The sequence below is a fragment of the Leptidea sinapis genome, chromosome 1, assembly GCF_905404315.1.
Source record: "Leptidea sinapis chromosome 1, ilLepSina1.1, whole genome shotgun sequence".
NCBI lineage: Eukaryota > Metazoa > Arthropoda > Insecta > Lepidoptera > Pieridae > Leptidea > Leptidea sinapis.
The window spans coordinates 22,745,952-22,767,248 of record NC_066265.1 but is presented as its reverse complement, the minus strand read 5'-3'; the positions used below and the strand labels follow the sequence as shown (position 1 = coordinate 22,767,248).

The 21,297-nt window shown below is 34.9% G+C and overlaps 1 protein-coding gene across 1 annotated transcript in view; it reads right to left on the bottom strand.

Annotated features, from left to right (window-relative positions):
- Positions 1–619: 619 nt before the first annotated feature.
- The window catches only part of LOC126976063 (uncharacterized), a 73,795-nt gene continuing 53,117 nt past the window's right edge, over positions 620–21,297 (bottom strand). The window contains exons 6-10 of the mRNA XM_050824256.1: positions 17,828–18,076; positions 11,445–11,675; positions 10,105–10,264; positions 8,477–8,610; positions 620–4,010 (exon numbers count right to left, since the gene is read on the bottom strand). Of these exons, the coding sequence (XP_050680213.1) occupies positions 3,870–4,010; positions 8,477–8,610; positions 10,105–10,264; positions 11,445–11,675; positions 17,828–18,076 (915 nt within the window). The 3' untranslated portion in view covers positions 620–3,869. The remainder of the gene's footprint in view (positions 4,011–8,476; positions 8,611–10,104; positions 10,265–11,444; positions 11,676–17,827; positions 18,077–21,297) is intronic.

Here is a 21,297-nt window from a genome sequence, read left to right as displayed (position 1 = left end):
TGAGCTCCAATTTCTTACACCAGCATAAATCAAAAGATATAAAACAAATACTCTAAGTATTCCATTAGATAAAATTTATTAAAAACTTTAAAGTGCTCGAATGCCGACTACGTACCGTAAGACACTGTGTTGGTAGGCCCCCCACAAGATGGAAGGCAATCTGATCAAGATCGCCGGAATACATTGGATGAGGACAGCGCAGCACCGATCGTTATGCAGATACCAGTGGGAGGCTCCTTCGCTATTTCTGCCGTGAAGCAGTAATGTGCAAACATTACTGTGTTTCGGTCTGAAGGAAGGTCGGAAGCTAGGGAAATTACCGGGCAAATCGTTTAAGTAATTTCATCCATTTCTTGTTATTTCATCAGTATTTTTTATTAAGTAGGAGAGATAGATTTTTAAAGAAAACAAAAATCAAATATGACTTATTATAATAAACAAAACAAAGGCTCCTAATAAAAAATAAAACAGATTTTTCTTTAATATATATTTTTATTTCACAGATTTAACATTTTGTTTTAAACTTTGGCTGACACAATTTTATAAACTTTTTAAATACATTTAGTTATTTATTTTTTAATTACATTATTTTTTTAAATATAATAAATAGTCTCTTACATTCACAATGACAAAAACATTCAATGGCTTCAATAAATTCGTAAAATGTAAAATGATTACAATTTTTAAGCAAATTAATATACCTGGAATGTTAAATTTATGATTTACATAAAAATATTACTAATTACTACTTTACGGTCGTAAATTAGGAAAATCAGTCTTGAGTTTTTAAAATACATTTTCTAGTTAAACGAAACGAAAAATTATTATAAATGGTTACACTTTATTTGCGAAACATATACACAGTACTATTAATAAAAATTATATTATAATTTACCATTTAAATTTATATTTTTGTGCTTAACTACTTTTAAACTTATTTAATTGCAGTGCAAAACAGTTTTAGCCAGATATTATTGAATATCTAATCAATCCCGTTAAAAAAAATCATTTATTTAATTATTTTCTTAATTAACAAATGAATAATGCAGGTGTATAATAAATCATTTTATTTTATTTTTTTCTTAATTTACAAATGAAAATATGCAGGTGTATAATTGAGCTTATATATATCTAGAGATATGTGAAATTAGGATCTAAATATTTTCTGATTTATTTATAAGGTAAGGAATAATTATGCTGTCAATATAATATTGAAATATAATATTAAATTGGTGCTTCTAAAAGGCCTGTTTTATTTACAAAATAAATAAATACAAAAATGATCAATTGTCACTAATATTATCATTTTTAAATATTTCAATATTTACATAATAACCAACTAACCTGACAGAAGATCTGTACATAATAAATAAAATACTTACTGTTGAATTATTTCGTAAAATATGCTCCCTGTTGTTATAATAAAAGTGTTTCACAGCAGAACTGTCAAACTGTATGTCAATAAATTATCTCATACAAAATATGTCCATACAAAACAAATATTGGAAATAAAAATTATGGCTTCCAAATACAAATAAAATCTATTCTATCTCTCAAGTTGGACTAAGCTGCACTCCATGAAGAAATGCCTATTAAAATCTGTTCAATAATTTACCAGTTCACTAGAAGCATACATCAGGACATTGGATTAACATATAAAGATATTATCCTACAAAAATCCAATTGTTTAGGATTTCTTAATAATACTCTTATAAACATTTATAAGCTACTTCAACAGCTTTAGGATGGAACTTTTAAATTTAATTAGGTATTGGTATATTCAAAAAATATATAGATTGAGTTTAAGTTATTTTACACTTACACTTTCTATTCATTTATATCAATAAATTTTATATTTTCCTTTTCAACTCTTTGAAACATTATTTTAGAGTTTTAATTTGTGTTCTAGGTCTAGTAAAATAGATTATTTTTATTCATAACATCATAATAAATATATTATAATTATAATTCTAAACTATTATGTGTTTTATTTCAATAATTTCACCTTAAAATTCTGAATCATATAATATACTTAATTTATGTACTTTAATGTTACTACATAATCTTCCCATAAATTAAATGCAAATCATTCTGCAACATATATATTATTTAGTAAAATGGAAAATATAGTAACTCACTGAGAATTTGCTTACCATTTCAGATATTACATATATATGTCTTTGATAATGGAATATATTAATGAAATTAGAACCATACTTCGCCATGAGTAACTTTGTTAAAGTCACATGTGTATTAAATAAACTGTACAAAAAGATATCTTTTTTTTTTTCACCAGTGGTAGGCTCCTTTGCACAGGATGTCGGCTAGATGATGGGTACCACAACGGCACCTATTTCTACCGTGAAGCAATACTGTGTAAACATTATCGTGTTTCAAGGGCGCCGTTGCTAGTGAAATTACTGGGCAAATGAGACTAAACATCGTATGTCTCAAGGTGACGAGCGCAATTGTGCGGCCACTCAGAATTTCTGTATTTTTCAAGAATCCTGAGCGGCACTGCATTGTAATGGGCAGGGCGCATCAATTACCATAAGCTGAATGTCCAGCTCGGCTTGTCCCTTATTTTTATTAAAAAAAAATGTCATATAAGTAACATCGAGGAAGGCACAAAACGGAGGAATAGAGCGCGCGCATGCGTTTGTTTACCATTTATGCTTAAAACGCTAACGAGTTTTCTATTTCGAACGACAACGCCACACAGAACGCGATCAGCATGCAGTAAGCCACTAATTCTCATGAAGCTTCTCAGCTTTAGAAGCGGATTATCTCTATGAATCTCGAATGGCTCTCTACACCATTAGGGAAAGCATACAGATCGCTATGTACGTGTTTCTGATACTCTAAAATTCAGACTGTCATCGATTGTGGATGGCCTAACAGCTGTCAACTAGCGTGGAAGTGTCATTTAATTTTACTTTTGAAGCGTTTATCTTATGCCATTATTCTTACGGATATAGGGGGAGTAAATTTGGATCATGGATGTGTGTTATAAAGATAGAAAAATCAAATCTAAATTCATCAATACAACAGAAAAATATCATTCCAACATAACTTGATTAAAAAGTCTCTAAACAATTTATTGACTAAATTATTCTTTACAATATGTAAATATATTATGATTAGTTAAATTACATTTTTCTTTAATTATAAAGATAATATTTACATGTTTTTATTGTATAATAATTTAATATAATACAATTATAATTAAGTACAATTTATTGATAGTGCCTACGAATTAATTTAAATAATTATGTATTAAATAGAACTTGTACTATTAATAGGATTTGACTTATTATTTAATTGGAATACTTAATATAAACTACGATCTAAAATTGACTATTTGAACATAAATCACAATAATTTATTTAAATATTTCTATAATGTCGAAGTGTCTTATAACGAAAAAAGTCATTATTCAAAACACTTGAGGAATGAATAAAAACAAACATGGCAGTAACTTTTGACGTTTGACTTATATTGTACTTGCATGATAATTTGGAGTAATTGTCATTTAAAAATAAAGAGAAATATTTGCTTTATTATCCTTCATGTGTTGGTATTTGCCAAGTATACTTAAAGTGTCTTTTATCTCGAGTAAAGTGAAATGTTTGTTGAATTTTTGTAGAGCTATTAATATTTATGAAATTTTTAAATTAAGTTCGTTATGGACTACATATTATAAGTACCTACACAGTGTTTTACATTGTACAATTTTATTTGATATAAATCTAAATATAGAGCTAGTATTTATCTTGATACTCGGTTCCAGTGTTCGTAGTATGTCTGTAAACACCATATTCCACAGCACTATAGTCCAGGAGACGCCGATGGTGCCTCGGCTGCTCAGCTCAGATCGCGGAAAGCAAGGGGCTCGGCGACTGCGGGCTGCGGGGTCTACGCGCACTGCTGGTCCACTCCATCATATCCTCGTCTCCCTGCACACGCGCACTCGACATACTCTCAGCATCACACTCCTCAACCTCCCAGCTCTGAGATCGAGATTTTGTGATTAACTAGGATGGGACTCTACCGGGATAGTGGGACTTTGAAGTATTGTGTGGACATACGTTTGCTTTGGTAGTAGTTAAATTCAGATCTTTGGTAAAATTTCTGGTAACCAATTGTTTAGTAATTTCGTAATAACTTCCCCCATCTTAGATGTATATCGTAACCAAAAATTATAATCTCGTAATTAACAATAATAATTTTATTCTTACCGAGACACTTAAATAAGGAAATGATGCCTGAGGCTGTCAGTTGATATTTTACTTATAATAAAGATAAGCGAAACAAAACGTGCAACGTTGTTATAAAAGCTTTGTAATTTAAGTATGAAGTAGAATTTTTATTCAAAGTAGGATTCGAAATCATTCATTGAACTTCAAAAACTATCACCCATTCAAAATAGACTGCCTCAGACCTGAGAAGAACGGGCGCAAGAAACTCCCCGTGTGTTTTTTTATAAAAATGTGGATTACAATGTAATATCATATAATAAACATTTATAATCAAAGAGCCTGAGGGTGTCCGCTTCATTCCATGACTGTGGTATCACTAAGAAAATCATTTTAGTTATAGTAACCTTTCCCACACAAAAGTTTTTTAAGAATTATTTTATTCAAATGACAATGATTATAATTCTGGTGCTTAATAACATACTAAAAGAAATAAAATGTTCTCAATATGTTGGAAAAAATTTACAATAGGTTGAATTTATCGTGTAAACGTTCTTATTTATATCTGATAATAACAATGAAATTAATTCGACAACGTCAGAAATTGGAGGCAATGCAAAACGAATTTAAATATCAAAAATGGTTCACTTTGTATTACAGCTAAAAACAAATACAGTGATTTAAAAGAAAGACTACAAGAAACTTTAATTAGTTGAAACAAATAAAATAAAAAAGAGAACTACGACTTGTTTGGAAGCTGAGGAGTGATGCCGTTACATATTATTTATGTTAATAGTCTAAAACTTGTATTCATTTTGTCCATGACCTAATTGATATATATTTTAAAGAAAAATGTTTTAATATAAAACAATACACATATCATACATTTTCAAATTTATCAAAACTCTCAATAGTAACTAACAAATAAGTACTTCAGTATCTCAATAAATAGGTGGTAACAGACAGTCATTAATAACATTCAAGACAATAAAAACTACTATTTACGACTTAAGAATAACATATAGGAGAGTAAAAGAATTAAGCAGATAGTTAATAGAGCTGTCATATTATGTCCGTTCCTACTTAACCAATATAAGAAAAACACAAACCTGCATTTCAGTCTGTCTACATGTACGATTGAAAATACGATGAGTGAATTTTATAAATGTCTAACTGTTCTATTCTGTAGTCTTCAGTGGGATCACATATCATCAGTAATTATTTTGTATTTCATTAATTTCAATGTAAAATAACACGAAGCGTATTTATAACCTATGTTACAAAATTTTAAAGATGCCAATGAGTGTGAAGATGCACACAAGCATCTAATAGTTGCCGTAATAAAAAAAGCTATTATTCTTAGCATGGATCAGAAAATCTGTGGTTCTTGGGTGGTAAGGTATCTAGTTGAGGCGCAGCGAAGACCAATCCTTAATCTAAGTCTGTGGTGTAGTTGAATATTGTAAAACAAATAACAATAAAATAGACAAAATCATAATTTACTTGAAAGTTATCATAAATATGCCATTACCATAGGGACGCTCCTTTGCTCAGGATGCGGGCTAGATAATGGGTACACACACACAACGCACACACAACGGCGCCTAATTCTGCCGTAATAAAGCAGTAATGTGGAAGCATTACTGTGTTTCGGTCTGAAGGGCGCCGTAGCTAGTGAAATTACTGGGCAAATGAGACTTAACATCTTATGTCTCAAGGTGACGAGCGCAGTTGTAGTGCTGCTCAGAATTTTTGGGGTTTTTCAAGAATCCTGAGCGGCACTGCATTGTAATGAGCAGGGTGCATCAATTACCATCAGCTGAAGGTCCTGCTCGTCTCGTCACTTATTTTCATTAAAAAAAAACTTACATCCACATGGTGATTTCGAGAAACTATCAAAACATATCAGCACTACTGTTCTCTATTGACTATCTGCTCGAAGAGTAGGAGTATATACACAACACAACAAACATTAGTAGTTTTTGCTAAGCTTACTCACTGATTGTTTGGAATAAGTCAGTATGCTTAAAGATTCAATAATACGAGCTTAGAATTGTTGTACGAAAAACTAAGGATTGTTCCGATATTTCACTATTTTAAAAGACACTGAAGGGTAGTTTTGTAACTCAAATAAAATAAGGCATCAAAATTTTTCCTATCAATACTGGGACCTGCAAGTTAGCACCTAATCAAAGAACATTAGAAATCTACGGCAGTATTTACAAAAGAATTTCAAGCTTTATGTGAAGACAGAGAAGAACAAAATAATACTATGTGGGCTTCTGTAGTATTTTAAGGAATTGTGGAAAAAATATAAATCAAAACATCAGACTTGTCACCAACCACAAGCAAACAAAACATCATTTTATTCAAATATTATTTTCTTGATAATTTAGTGTTTACAACAGCGAAAGATTTTTCGAATTTAATATTACTATTGCATTGTATTGTGATCAATACAATGCAATAGTAATATGAAATGATGATTCTTAAAACACAATGAAAATTACTAAATTAACAATACTCAAAATATTATTTAAATTATAAGCAGCGCAAATGTGATTGCGATTGCGTTAGCAATCTTTGCGTCCAAAGGTCTTTTCAGGCAAAGGGTATCGATAACAATCTTCAGAAACTCCCTGACGCCGACATGTTATATATAATATGTTCCGATTTTATACAAACCCACTCAAAACTTCCACTCTCAGTTTGTTCTACAACAATATACTGAATAGATTTATTATTTAAAACATACTCATATACCACAATACAGGTACTGGAACAGTGGCGTAACTCAACGGTCACCTTGAAATGTATACCGACGTGTGGGCGGAGCGCTAGGGTTTGGTACATACAAAAATATTGCCTACAAAGACGGTGTAGCGCAGTTAATTTAACTCGCACAGCGACCAGTCTCAGCAGCGTACGGCGTGGCACTCAATAGTTTTGTCTCCCCAAGATTGCTTGGCGGCCGAATGAATCGTGTGTATGTGTGCGTGAAGTAAGTTGTTGTGCCAAGGTTTACTTAAAAAATATGTCTATTTCAAAATACACAGCAATTAAATTGTACAATAATAATCTTCTTAATAATTAAAAAGTGTTATACGAGTATATGCTAAAATGCTTACAAATAATAAGTCCCCATTGTTATGTGGTGGAATTGCACTTAAAGCTAATTTGGTTAGGGTTGTCAATCTTAACTCGTGCGTCGATTCGGGTGTTCTAGTATGATGTTAAAGTACTGTTCTATTACTATATTGTGCTAATACTTTAAAAATGTATCAAAACTCGTACTACGGGCTAAGGGCTAACATACAGTTATGAGTTGTATGAAGAAATTAAGGTGATGTGAATTGATTTCATGGTCATTAAGGCACTATAAATCAAATAATACTAACTTTTAAACAATAGATGTATGAGCAGCCACAAATCAAGATTATTATATTTTATTATATTTATCAATAATTTAATCCTCAAATTCTTGTAGGATATACAAATTGAGATATTTTGGCCAGTCAGTTTTCAGGGTTGAACATGACTCACTGTCACATGATAATCTTTTTATTAAATATTCAAACTCAAAATAACAACCTATAGCTGGATAGACGTGGAATGAATTATGGAAAAGCTGACAGTATGTAACATAATTATTGCTGTTTTACTAAACATTAATAAACATACTAGACTACACGTAATTAATCTAGCAGAAACAACCAAAGATGTAGCAGAAAATTATGACACTATATGAAGCCTTTCGCAGACAGAAGTTACAAAGTCGTACTGGCTTATTAATATTTAAATTGTAAAACTTTGAGACATAATGAATTTATTAATGTTGCTATCTAGTAAAATGATATGAAGGCTTTTATAAATTCAAAAATATTAGATACTTTTACGTAAATAAGTACTAAACAAATTTTTTATGTATACACATGGAAAATCATTTTTTGGAAACAGAAAAATTAGCTTTTGTATAATTTTAACATCTTCGATTGAATTAAATTAATTTAAAGGTAGCAAATTGTGTTGTAAGTAAGCCTCTAAGAACAGATTTAAATTTCAGTCAAATTAAATAAATTGGAGTTATTTTATCTTAGCTGAACATACCACCATTTAAAAGTATTCACTATCGTTGTGTAAGCAATATGGAACCAATTGAAATCAATTCATGGTCTGATGAGCAAGATTTACAAACAAAACGATGATCGAACTCAGCAGGGATGCATGATGGTGCGTTAAACCACGTATGAGGTGAACACTTACATATAAGAGGTAATTACCATCATCGTGTGTGGGTTGGAGTGCAACGGCGGCCCGGGGGGAGCCGGGGGAGCCAGCGGGGGCGGCGGCGCCGGGGGAGGCTCAGGTGATGCAGCAGCCGGCGAGAATGATGCTGGAGCGAGCGGGGACTGAGCTAGAGACGAAATAAATGATACAATATTACTACTAATTAAATTATTAAAGTAAGTAATAGATAATTCAATATGTTAAATGCTACTGCAAACTATGCTAATTTTTTTAATGAAAATAAGGGACGTAACGAGCAGGAAGTTCAGCTGATGGTAACTGATACGCCCTGCCCATTACAATGCAATGCCGCTCAGGATTCTTGAAAACCCGAAAATTCTGAACGGCACTACAATTGCGCTGGTCACCTTGAGACAAAATATGTTAAATCTTATTTGCCCAGTAATTTCACAATTTCAGACCAAAACACGATAATGCTTATGCGATAATACAGGCACACAATAACACGATAATGCAGGCATGTGGCCTGTAAGTGCAATAACACTTAGACTTAGACTTATTTAGAATAATATTTAATGTGATTTGTTAGTGATTATTGTGTTGGCGATGCTAATAAATAAATAAATTACTTCACGCAGAGATATGCGCCGTTATAGTACCCATAATCTAGCGGGTATCCTGTGCAAAAAAGCCTCCCACTGGTGATATACCTACTAATAATAATATAAAAATATATCTAAATCAATGGAGTTAAAACTTAATCACAACTCGGAACGTCTTCTAGTTACGCATAAGAAACATAACAATTGACAATCGAGTAACGTGTTTTAAATTTAAAGAATGTTTATGTAATAATCTCACAATTAGCGTCAGTGCTGGCACGAAACGGCACCAATACACAAAGCTGCAATACAGGTTTGGGAATATCCATGGACAGATTTATAGATCTATGTAATAAACCGTATTTACGTCAGTGCACACTGCAACATTGCAGCCTATGGGATATCGGTGGGTAGCTTATAGATCTTTGTAATAAGTACGCACGAATTAACTTCAGTGCACAATTCAGAATTATAACTCGGGGACTACCCATAGGTTGCCTTAAAAGTCTTTGTGACAAACTCACCAGCAGCCGTAACAATAATAATAATAATATTGACACACTTTTTACACAACTTATCTTGCTCCAAGTTAAGCATATATAGCCTGTGTTATGGGTTACATACTTTAACATACATAAATTCATATAAACATACATAAATACATTTAAACATCCATGACTCGGAAACAAACATCCATATTCATCATATAAATGCTTGCACCTACCGGGATTTGAACCCGGGACCTCTAGCTTAGTAGGTAGGATCGCTAACCACTCGGCTATACAGGTCGTCAATAATAATAGTGCACAATGCAACATAACAGCCTGAGAGACATCAGTGGGTTGACTTAAAGATGTTTGTAATAAGTTCGCCGGCAGACATACGAGTAGAACTAACTAGCTTAAGTGCACAATGCAGCACTACATTCGAGGTATATCCATTGGTTGACTTAAAGGTCTTTGTGACAAACTCGCCAGGAGTGAGTGTTAGCACGAATCGATTGGACAAAGCACCCTCGGAAACATCCGTGGGTTGACTTTAGGTCGTTATAAACTTACCAGCAGCCGTGAGGGCTAGTACGAACTGGCTCCAATGCACACAGCATCCACAGCATAGCTGCAGAGCAGCCCGGCGCAGTGCTCGGTGGAGCGCGAGAAACATCAGCGGGTTGACAGCGGCATGGACGTACGATATGTGTAACGTTATTTGAAAGTAAAGCTGCAAAATAGGTAACATTATTAGTGAACATAAACGTGGTCGCTGACTATGTGCCTTAGCTCATTGTCGAGCCCTCTGGCTATGCTTGGAATTTCCCTGTGATATCGAATCAGAATCATCGAAATAGGCAATATGGTTGCGAAACTAAAGTAGCAGTGGGGCAAATAGCTAGACAAACATGGCCATTGGGACAGTAAAGTCCTCTAATGGCGACCACGAACCATCGGAAGACGTGGTGTTGGTAGGCTCCCCACAAAGTTGACGGACGATCTGGTCAAGATCGCCGGAGTTGGTTGGATAAGGGCATAGCAGGAACGAAATCATGGCGATCTTTAGGGGAGGGTTTATCCAGCAGTGGACGATTTCCGGCTGAAATGATGATGATTTGTTTGTTGCTTATGAAGAACTTTCATGGATTCCATGTGCAGTTTCCATTGTGGGGCAGAGTGAGCAACTCCGAACAATACTCGATACTTAATGTGATTCAGATGTAGGTTTAAAGGGCACCTTGATGATGTGAATCAACACCCTCTTAATGAAGTTTTAGGAAAGTCCGTTCTAGAAAAGGACTTACTGCATCTCGACAGTCCAAGGCCTTCTCGAAGGTGTTAAATAAGTAATGCTTTAATATGTAAGAATAAATAGACAGCCATTTTTGTAAGATCAAGTTAAATTTATAGTCCGGGATATTTTGTATCTGCAAGAATTAAAAGTAATTATATTTCAGAAGATAAGAGTGACAATATATTGTTTGCCATAATTAATGAATAAACAAATCTTATACAATTTGAAGTATCTATGGCCAATTCATTTGATATTATTTTTAGTTGGACGCGCACATAACTAAAAAATAATATTTTTAAGTTATGTCGAAAGTCGTCTTGCTGGGAGAGAATCGGCTTCTTTTGTCCCTCGTACCAGGCACTAAAAGCAAGTTTTTCATCGAGGTGGGAAAAAAAGTCGTATTCGCACCACGCGAGATATGTAGGATACTGCCACCCACGATTGTCACCATTTCGCTGATGAGAATGACCTACTTTTTTCCGTGGGTGCGTATTAAACTATTATTGTATGTACAAATAGGACCCAACTTCTAAAATTTAATATAAATAAAATAACATTATGCTATAACTTTTTTGCAGTTTGTACTACTTTAACCTATACTATAATAACGACTAACCTCATATGCGACATGTGAAGTTAGCGCTGGGTGATGAAGCAGAGTAATGATGAACAGTGGACCCCAGAACAGTATATAAGCAGCAGTTATCACCAGGAACATCCTCACGCGGCGCACACCTTCTCGCTCAACTCTTGCGAGGTATCCCCTGAGTCTCCTGCCACCTCCCAGTGGAAGATTTGCACTTGATGTTGGGCGGCACTGGCCATCAGCGAGAGACCCATCTACAGTCTGTTGAAGCTTTCTATGTTAAACTCGAGAATTAAAAAAAAATGATTGAATAAATAACAAATATGTTAAGAAAGTTGCCGCGGGTTTTATCTGTCTGTTAGTCAAGAAATAATCATTAAATACTAATATTTACAGTCCATAGAAGAATTAAATCAAAATATTACTTCAAAAGATATAAGTATTTAAGAATGGGAATGGGGTGTCCCATTGATTAGAGTCAGGAAAAATCTGGAAAACAAATTGAAATACGTGAAAAGTAGAGATAAAACTTCACAAAATATTCATTGGATTCAGAACGACCTCTAGAAATATATATTTTAAGTATTTTACCGCACATAAGAATTGTCAATCCTGTTACATGACTAAAAATTCAATGTTAATGTAAATTTCATGACTCATGATTGAATGAATGAAAATGAATTTCAGATAATTCTGGGAGTCAAGCTAATCGATTGTATTAGAAATACGGAACTGCGCTCCATAACTGGCATTGCTTATATGGGAGAAAAAACCGCCAGGCTAAATTGGAACTGGGCTGGGCATATATTATGTCGGATGCACACAGAACGAATGGCACAGGTCGTCACGCATTGGGTGCCTAAGACTGGGCAAAGACGTCGAGGCAGACCCCGAAAACGATGGCGTGATGATCTATATGCCTATAATAAGAACTGGTCGGAGCTGGCACAGGACCGTGATAAGTGGAGTAAAGTAGGTGAGGCCTTTGCCCAGTAGTGGGATCGGATAGGCTAATAAAAATAACACTATATATTTATCCTCCGTATATCTCCTTCCGAGTATATTTTGTGTACCTATGTATGCTTAGATCTTTAAAACTACGCAACGGATTTTGATGCGGTTTCTTTAAATAGATAGAGTGATTCAAGGGGAAGGTTTATAAATATAATTCATGCACAATATAGTAGAGACACTCTGACAATTTTAGAAATTACTACGATATAGATCAAATGTACTATAATATAATAGCATTATATAACTTAAAAAGGTCAACAAAAAACTCCGCGATGGTATATGTCTCTCTCTTAGGGATAACCATTTTATATCCTTTACTTTTTATGAGAAATAAGGCTTATTTACAATTATTAAAAATAAGGCTTATTTACAGTTATTCAATTAAGTACGTTAAGTACATTATGCATTTAATATTAGTTTATATGGCTCTTTACACTATGTAATTTAAATGAATATTTTATGCTTTGTTCAACTCACAGGTTGTGGCTTCATCTACAGGATCTACTTTACATTTGGTAACCTGCTAAGCCCCAATATTGTTATAGGAAATTGACTTGAAATGTCACCCTTGCAAATCTAAACAATTTGTTATATTTCATAGTGATAACCCTCACTTCTGGGATTAAAGGAGTATGGCGAAAATGCATGTTTTTTGGGACCCACTGAAAGATGTGGCGTACATCATGGAAACTTATTAATAATTGTAGAACGTAAGAAAACTAAGAAAAAAGCAAATCGTATGTACTTAAGTCTAAAAAAGTGGGAGAAAAAAGATATCCCTAAAAGTTAAATATAATCTAAAATTATTAAATGATATCTATTGTTTAATCAATAATGTGTATCTTATGCCTATGCCTAATTACTGTCTGCTAAAAGATTATATTATATTTATGTGGAGGTTTGGGTAGAAGCGGTATCGAATCTTTTAAGATACATACCTACTGATTTTAGCATCAAAATCGATAATAATCTTATTGAATCTTATTGTTAATTACTACTGAATTACTGATTTGAGTAAGTATAGATAGTTTGATGGTGTCAGAACATTCATATGAAAAATGGATGTCATGTCTAAAAAATGTAGATGTCAATAATCAATTGCGCAAAACGTTCCGTTAGTGCTTAATGACTTATTTTTCATTAAATATAATAATTTATTTCTTTTGATTCCCACATCTTAGTGCCTCAATAATTTTTAACCGACTTCAAAAAAGGAGGAGGTTCTCAATTCGTCGGTAGTTTTTTTGTTTGTATAAACATCTTATAAACTTAAGTTTATAATTAATATAAACCTGTACTTGTACGATGCTTCCTTAATTTTTTATTATGTGGGTCCATTCTCGCCATCCTCATTTATTACGCAAATAAAATTATGTTTTCAAATTTTATTTAGATGAATATTTTCGAAGATATTACAGATTTCGCTAATTTAAATAAGAGATATAAAATTCAACGAGTACAAATATGCATAAGAACTACTCGTATTGTTTGAAAAGCTTAGTAATTTAAGAAATTGTAAATTTCAGAAGAAATATAATTTAAAACCACTACTTTATAAATATCAAAAAATATCGGGCTATGCAGAATAGTAATGCAGTGAGATTTTTAGTATAATAACAGATATTTAATAAATGAACTTATCAAATATCCTACCAAACTCGATATGAAAACAATTTGATTTATTAGTAAAATTGTGAATTTAAGTACAAGCAAACACAATAAGCCTTTAGAATTTATCAATGATCTACTAGTTAGGAAGCATATTTTTTACATTGTTTGTCTCATATTATATAGCCGAAAGGTACTCGCACATTTTATCTCGAATTTAGGAAGAGTTGCTGAAACAGCTGGTTGTATACGAATTCTACGAGAACACAGCCGCGAGGAGAAGCTAGTAAGTATGTGGGTGTCTCATAACATAATTGGCATGGCGTTCAGTTAGTAGTTTGGTTAAATTCTTGTCATTGTATGTTGTTCAGTTATTTATAATCACAATTATGATCTAAGAAATAAATAAACTATACAAGAAAACATCAAGATTATTCTTATTACTTTATTTAGCAGCATATATCTCGCATTTCTTATTATTCTACCAATATTTATTCCGCAGCTTTAAATAACCATTTTTTTTAAATAATTTGTTATTTTTAAAGTGATATCTCTCACTTCTGGGTTTAATTAAATTTTTGTAACCAAAATTTATGAATGATGCGGGAGCAACGCTCAAAAATGCTGCGCTGATGCAACGCTGAAAAAAGAGCGCTCGGACGGAACCCAAGAGGACTCGAGTTCGAGTCACGCATCGTTCAAAAATTTTGTTTATTTAATATTATATTTAATAAATTTAAATGTTACTAAAATACTATCAGGTATGGCATTACATCACCATGCAAATACATGCAAGAAGTTACCCTCGGTCCAATGTTGTTAGGAAGTGAATCCATCCTCCTGTTGTCTCCAGCCATGCTGACCAGCGTGGTCACTAAACCAGCTACTCGAACAGCTTCTACGTTAGCCTGCATGCGATAAGATTTAAATTTCGTCCAATACACACCATGGGAATGGTTTCAGATACCATTTCAAGCCTTTAAAATTACGAAAAGTTTCGCCTTGTAAAAGCCAATAGTTCGAATATGTAATGTGATTGCATTTCTTTGCTTAAATTTAAATCTTACAAAATGACACATGTTATTTGATTATGACATATTTATTGTTAAGAGCTAGACAGGGTGTTGCTCTATACCACCTCAGCAATAGTTTTTCGCGAACTAAAATGCTTCAAAAAATTAGATTTTTTTTTGAATAGGTTAGAGTTCGTTTTAATTTTATTCAATTTTAATACAATGGAAAGTCTTAAATTAAAATCATAACTATAATAATTTAGGATTCACATAATTTAAGAGATAAAGTAGAGGTTAGATATAAGATATTGCCGTCCCAACACTTATCTATCGTAGAATTAACCACTGGACACAAACCCAAGCAGAAAATGAATGGAACAAAAAATATTCGCAGGTTCACACGTTCTATACAAGAAAAAAAATTACAAGTGAATGAGTAATATAATATTATAATAAAATCAATTAACCTTGAATAATTTATTCGTCTTGATAGAGCCTTTCGCTGCTAGACTTACTTTAGTGTGCCTGACGAGCTACGTCTTACACTCGCGATTTGTATGTCACTTTGTGTTAGTGCGATCACATTGCTCAAAACTGAGGGTAACTGTCAGCCTCAATATCATTCACGTATGCACAGCTGTCACAGTCTATCTAGACGCATAAATGATCTAACAGCCGTTCCCAATATTGATACCATTTACAGATACAGATAAATTACTACCTTCTACTGCCAGTCATTAGCTGTCAATAATTTGAAGCTGTCCCATTATTCCTACCCGATAAGTCATTCTTATTGCCTTATATTGGGACGCGTGAATTGCAATTTCCATACAAACTTGACACTACAAACTTACAAAAATCGCTGGAAAGCTATACGTCGTCCCATTGACAGACAGCGTGTACGGATATAGTGAGTTACCGTCGATAAGTTTATTGGGACGGAAAAGTCAACGATAGTTACGATTTTTATCTCAAGTAAGCGATGGACTGAATATTGGGAACGGCCGTAAGCCAATTACTTAAACAACATCTTTGAAGCTTGTACCTGTACAATGAATTCTTTTGAAAATGACTTATTATATTATTTAAAAATAGCTAGTATAACAGGTTGAACGTGTGTAAATGCATTTTTACTAAACAAAGCTGATTTTTTGTGATAATATATCATTTAGAAATCTCGCGTACTAGACTCAGTATGTGGCTGGAGGGGGTAAAATCCAGTGGTTAATTTATGCAAGACACAACGTATCAAGGAATTGGACTAAAATCCGACTATTGTACCATATGGTTTATTATAGTCTTTGATTTCTATGTGAAAACCACTAAAATATATCGCGGAGAATTTTTCGAAGATTTTGCATAGCAGCACTCCGACTAGATACTGATATACAGCGGCGGTACGATGGCGACATTAAATGAACATACGGGTGGAGCTATTTAACTCTTCACTACTAATATTATAATTGTGAATGTAAGTTTGTTTGTTACGCTTTCACGCCTAAACCACCGAACTAATTTTGATAAAATTTCGTACAGAGATAGACTAGAACATGAAAAAGGACAAAGGCTACCTTTTATTTTAAAAAATAAATGGAGGGGTAGAAATAGGGTATGGCAGTTGTATGGAAATTCGTCATAATTAAGATAAAACCATGAATCTTTGTATTTAGGCACAACAAATAATTTATAAACATTTGTTCGAACATTTTTGAAACTTTGACCTAACTATTAAAGAGACTGTTCACAAAGACAGGGAATTTGAACAGAAAAGCGGAAAGAGCAGTTTGTATGTGTATTATTTGAAAAGTATCCTAAAAAATAATAAAATGTTCAAAGTAACTATTCAACGGGGAAGAAATATGGATAGTCAAATAATTAAAATAATTGAAATTTTCAAATTTTCAAACGAAGAAATTATATATTAAAACGTGGGCGCTACGAATTCCGACGGCTACGACGCGGCGTCGAAGAAGTAGGTGTCAGTGCCCACGCTAGCTCGCGGCTACTAGATTACTTACTTACAGGATGTTACTTATAGGATGTTCCAAATTGATGTTATGGAAAATTGGTTTTATTTCGGTTAATTATGTATTTTCAATTTTTTAAATGTTTTTTTTTATGATTTAACTTTAAACTTTATTTCTCAAATATTACAATAAGTAATAGTATAACAAGTTAATATGTATCTAAATTATATTATTAATTAATTAGGGATAAGTAAGGTTAAGATTCAAGGTTAAGTAGCCTTACCCGTGTGTTAATTTTATGTCACCATTGTGGCTCAACACTGTATATAGGTATTTAATATATACACGTTATTTTGTTGTCATATATATACATGTGAAAACTGTTTCGCAAGAGTTAAGTTATTTTATATAGTATTTAAAAACAACGGTGTATATATTATTCGATAAATTAATGTATAAGAGCTATCTCATCATGTCTACACACAAATTTACTTGCATTAAGCTTGTTTAAAGCGATGAGATGGTATTGTTTCATATATAAGTTCCATCAACTGATTGGAATGAATATTTGACAATCTCATATTATAATTTTACTCACAAGTTTATTGCTATCCTTTTTGTGATTATAAAACATGATTATAATAATAAGTAATTAAAACAATTGCAATAGTTTTAGCATAAAAAATATTTTGTTATTTATGCCCAATCAAAGCTCCCTGCTAGAAATCGCTTCAGTTGATTTAACTCGATCACACAATTACTATGTGATTTGAAAGCTAACATATTAAACAATTTTCTATTTTCATCTTACCTTAGTAAGGTCCCGGTGTAGTTTCTTCAAGTGGAACAGCGTCAATCCCACGCACACAGCGTTGACGCCTATCCAGAGAGCATTAAGGACATAATGTCTGAAGGGCCCTCGTACTAAAGGACAGGACGGTGAAGGTCCGTAGGAGCTATAAGACCCAGCGCTCGCAGCTAATGCTCCAGACAGGAATGTTGGTCCCAGGTTTATTGTTATTGAAGCAAACCATATCATGAATGTACCGAAAAGGACGCACTGCAAAAATACCTTTGTTTTAACGATTATGTCATTATAAACTAGGGTTGTCAACTCCAACATAAAAAAAAATACGATTTGAAGTTAAAAAAACTAGGCCAGTTCAGTTTAAAAACTAATAGAGTTGCAATAGGTAGTTAAAATAATCATATTTTTTAATAAAAGTACTTCAATAAAGTTATACGAATAGAAAACTAGTTATTTAAATATTAATAAAAAGTAAAAAGCGAGGACATAAATAAAATATTAACGCATTCACAATTACCTTTCTATTTTAATCTGTATTATCTGAATAAATACCAATAATTTATATTTAAAAACCCAGGACGCTGTTTAAAAAACGATTCAAGACACTACAAAAAATAGTACTTTGGCCTGGGAAAGCAGGATGACAACTCTATTTTAAATAAACAATGCTGCACGACCTTTTAAATGTCATTTTCAACAGTTCTAATTAATCATCAATTAAGTGACTTTGCTTTATAAAAATTTAAGTCAGAGGCTTAAATTCCCACAAAATTCATAATGTCTGTATAACAAAGAGAAAAAGAGCGATGGATATATTTTTGGGGCATTTTACATACTTCCATGATTAACATTGATAAGTACAATATTTTATTTTATTTTTTTATGACAGTAAGAGATAAGATGAGCAGGACGTTCAGCTGATGGTAATTGATACGCCCTGCCCATTACAATGCAGTGCCGCTCAAGATTCTCGAAAAATCCAAAAATTCTGGGTGGAACTACAATTGCGCTCGTCTCCTTGAGACATTAAGATGTAAAGTCTCATTTGCCCAGTAATTTCGCTAGCTACTATATTTAATCTATTATATTAATAATTAAAAAAAAGAAGGCACCATAAATAATTTTAAATTTTAATTTATCCATAACAAACATGTTTTTTTTTTATGGAATAGGAGGACAAACGAGCGTACAGGTCAGCTGTTGTTAAGTGATCACCGCCGCCCACAATCTCTTGCAACACCAGAGGAATCACAGGAGCGTTGCCGGCCTTTAAGGAAGGTGTACGCGCTTTTTTTTAAGGTACCCATGTCGTATCGTCCCGGAAACACCGCACAAGGAAGCTCATTCCACAGATTTGTAGTACGTGGAAGAAAGCTCCTTGAAAACCGCACTGTGGAAGACCGCCACACATCCAGATGGTGAGGATGATATCCTAACTTGTGGCGTGTCGTGCGAAGGTGGAATTCGGCGGCAGGAATCAGGTTAAACAGCTCTTCGTAACACTCCCCGTGATAAATGCGGTAGAAGCATACAATGAAGCGACGTCTCTACACTGGGTCCCCGACAATTCGAGCTGCTCTGCGTTGCACGCGGTCAAATGGATCGAGCTGATACTGGGGTGCGCCAGACCAGAGATGACAGCAATACTCCATGTGTGGCTGGACCTGCGCTTTGTAGAGCGCTAGTATGTGGGCCGGCTTGAAGTATTGCCGTGCTCTATTAATGACGCCCAGTTTCTTTGAAGCCAATTTGGCTTTGCCTTCCAGATGACCACGAAATTGGCAATCGCTCGAGATTTCGAGACCCAGTATTCCGATACTAGGCGAGGCTTTGAGGGAAGTGTTGTCGAAGAGCGGTGATACGACAAATGGGGTTTTTTTAGTGGTAAACGCGCAAACTTGAGTCTTCTGGGGGTTAAATTGGACAAGGTTCAATTTTCCCCATTCCGCGACCTTCTCAAGAGAGGACTCGATAGAAGACACAAGTTTCTCCCGGCACTGGTCGACGATTTCCCGAGAGAGACCTGCATGGCCTGTGTATATGGCATCACCAGTGCTGTCGTCTGCATAGCAATGAATGTTGGAGGTGTCCTACATATCATTGATATGCAGAAGAAACAGCATGGGAGACAGCACACAGCCTTGGGGCACTCCAGAATTCACGGGCTTCGGGTTCGAGCAATATCCGTCGACAACGACCTGTATGCTACGCCCAGTGAGGAAGCTGGAGGTCCACTTGCACAAGCTCTCGGGAAGCCCAAATGATGGAAGTTTGGAGAGGAGCCCCTTGTGCCATACACGATCAAAGGCCTTCGCTATATCCAGGCTTACTGCCAGGCCTTCCCCCTTGCTTTCAATAGCCGCAGCCCATCTATGTGTCAGGTATACCAGAAGATCACCTGCCGACCGACCATGGCGAAACCCGTATTGTCGGTCGTTGATCAACTGGTGACCCTCTAGGTATACCAAGAGCTGACGGCTAATTATGCTCTCCATGATTTTGGAGAGCAGGGCAGGCAGCAATAGGCCTGTAGTTTGCCGGATCCGAACTGTCTGCTTTTTTTTGGATCGGATGGACAAGGGCTGACTTCCATGCATCAGGGACTACGCCTTTAGAATAAGAGTGCCGGAATAAATGCGTTAGCACCGGCGTCAACTCAGGGGCACACGTTCTAAGCACGATTGGAGAAATGCCATCCGGCCCGCTCGACTTCCTGACGTCCAACGAAAACAGAGCTCGCCTAACAGTTTTCTGTCTGAACTGTACTTCAGGCATAGAGCTCTGACACCGCGGGATGGTCGGCGGTGTTTTTCCGTTGTCGTCAAGAGTCGAGTTGGAGGTGAAAAGAGTGCACAAGAGATCGGCTTTCTCTTTTGCCGTATGGGCCAGGGTGTCATTCCTCATGTGCAACGGCGGCATGGACGGCTGGCTGAAGTTACTAAGAGCAGCTTTCGACAACGACCAGAACTTGCGTGTTCCGGTCGGGTAACTGGAAAGCTGCTTGCCGATTTTGACCCTGCTCCAAGGGTAGGATGCTAAAAAGGAACGCATCCTATCCCAATCTGCTGACTTGTAGTGCCAAACGCGGCGGGTCGCTGGTGGTCTGCGACGTTGGCGTCGGATAGGCACTACACTCCTGACCAGGCAATGGTCGGACGTTCCGAGAGGGGCGTCGACAAAGACCTGGTAACCATCGGGATGTGTAGTCAGCAGAAGATCCAATAAGGACGGCATGTGGCTATCCACATCTGGGAGCCGCGTTGGCGACTCAACCAATTGGGACAGACCATACGCCAATGCAAAATTATGCACAGATCGCCCTGCGTAGTCTGTGGTACGTGATCCAAGCCATTCGGCATTGTGCCCGTTGAAATCACCCAAGACTACGATTTCAGCGGAGGGGACCTGTGCAAGTACGTCGTCAATTGCCGCTTGAACGCAGCCCATGAGGTGATCGGTTTCTGCGTTACCAC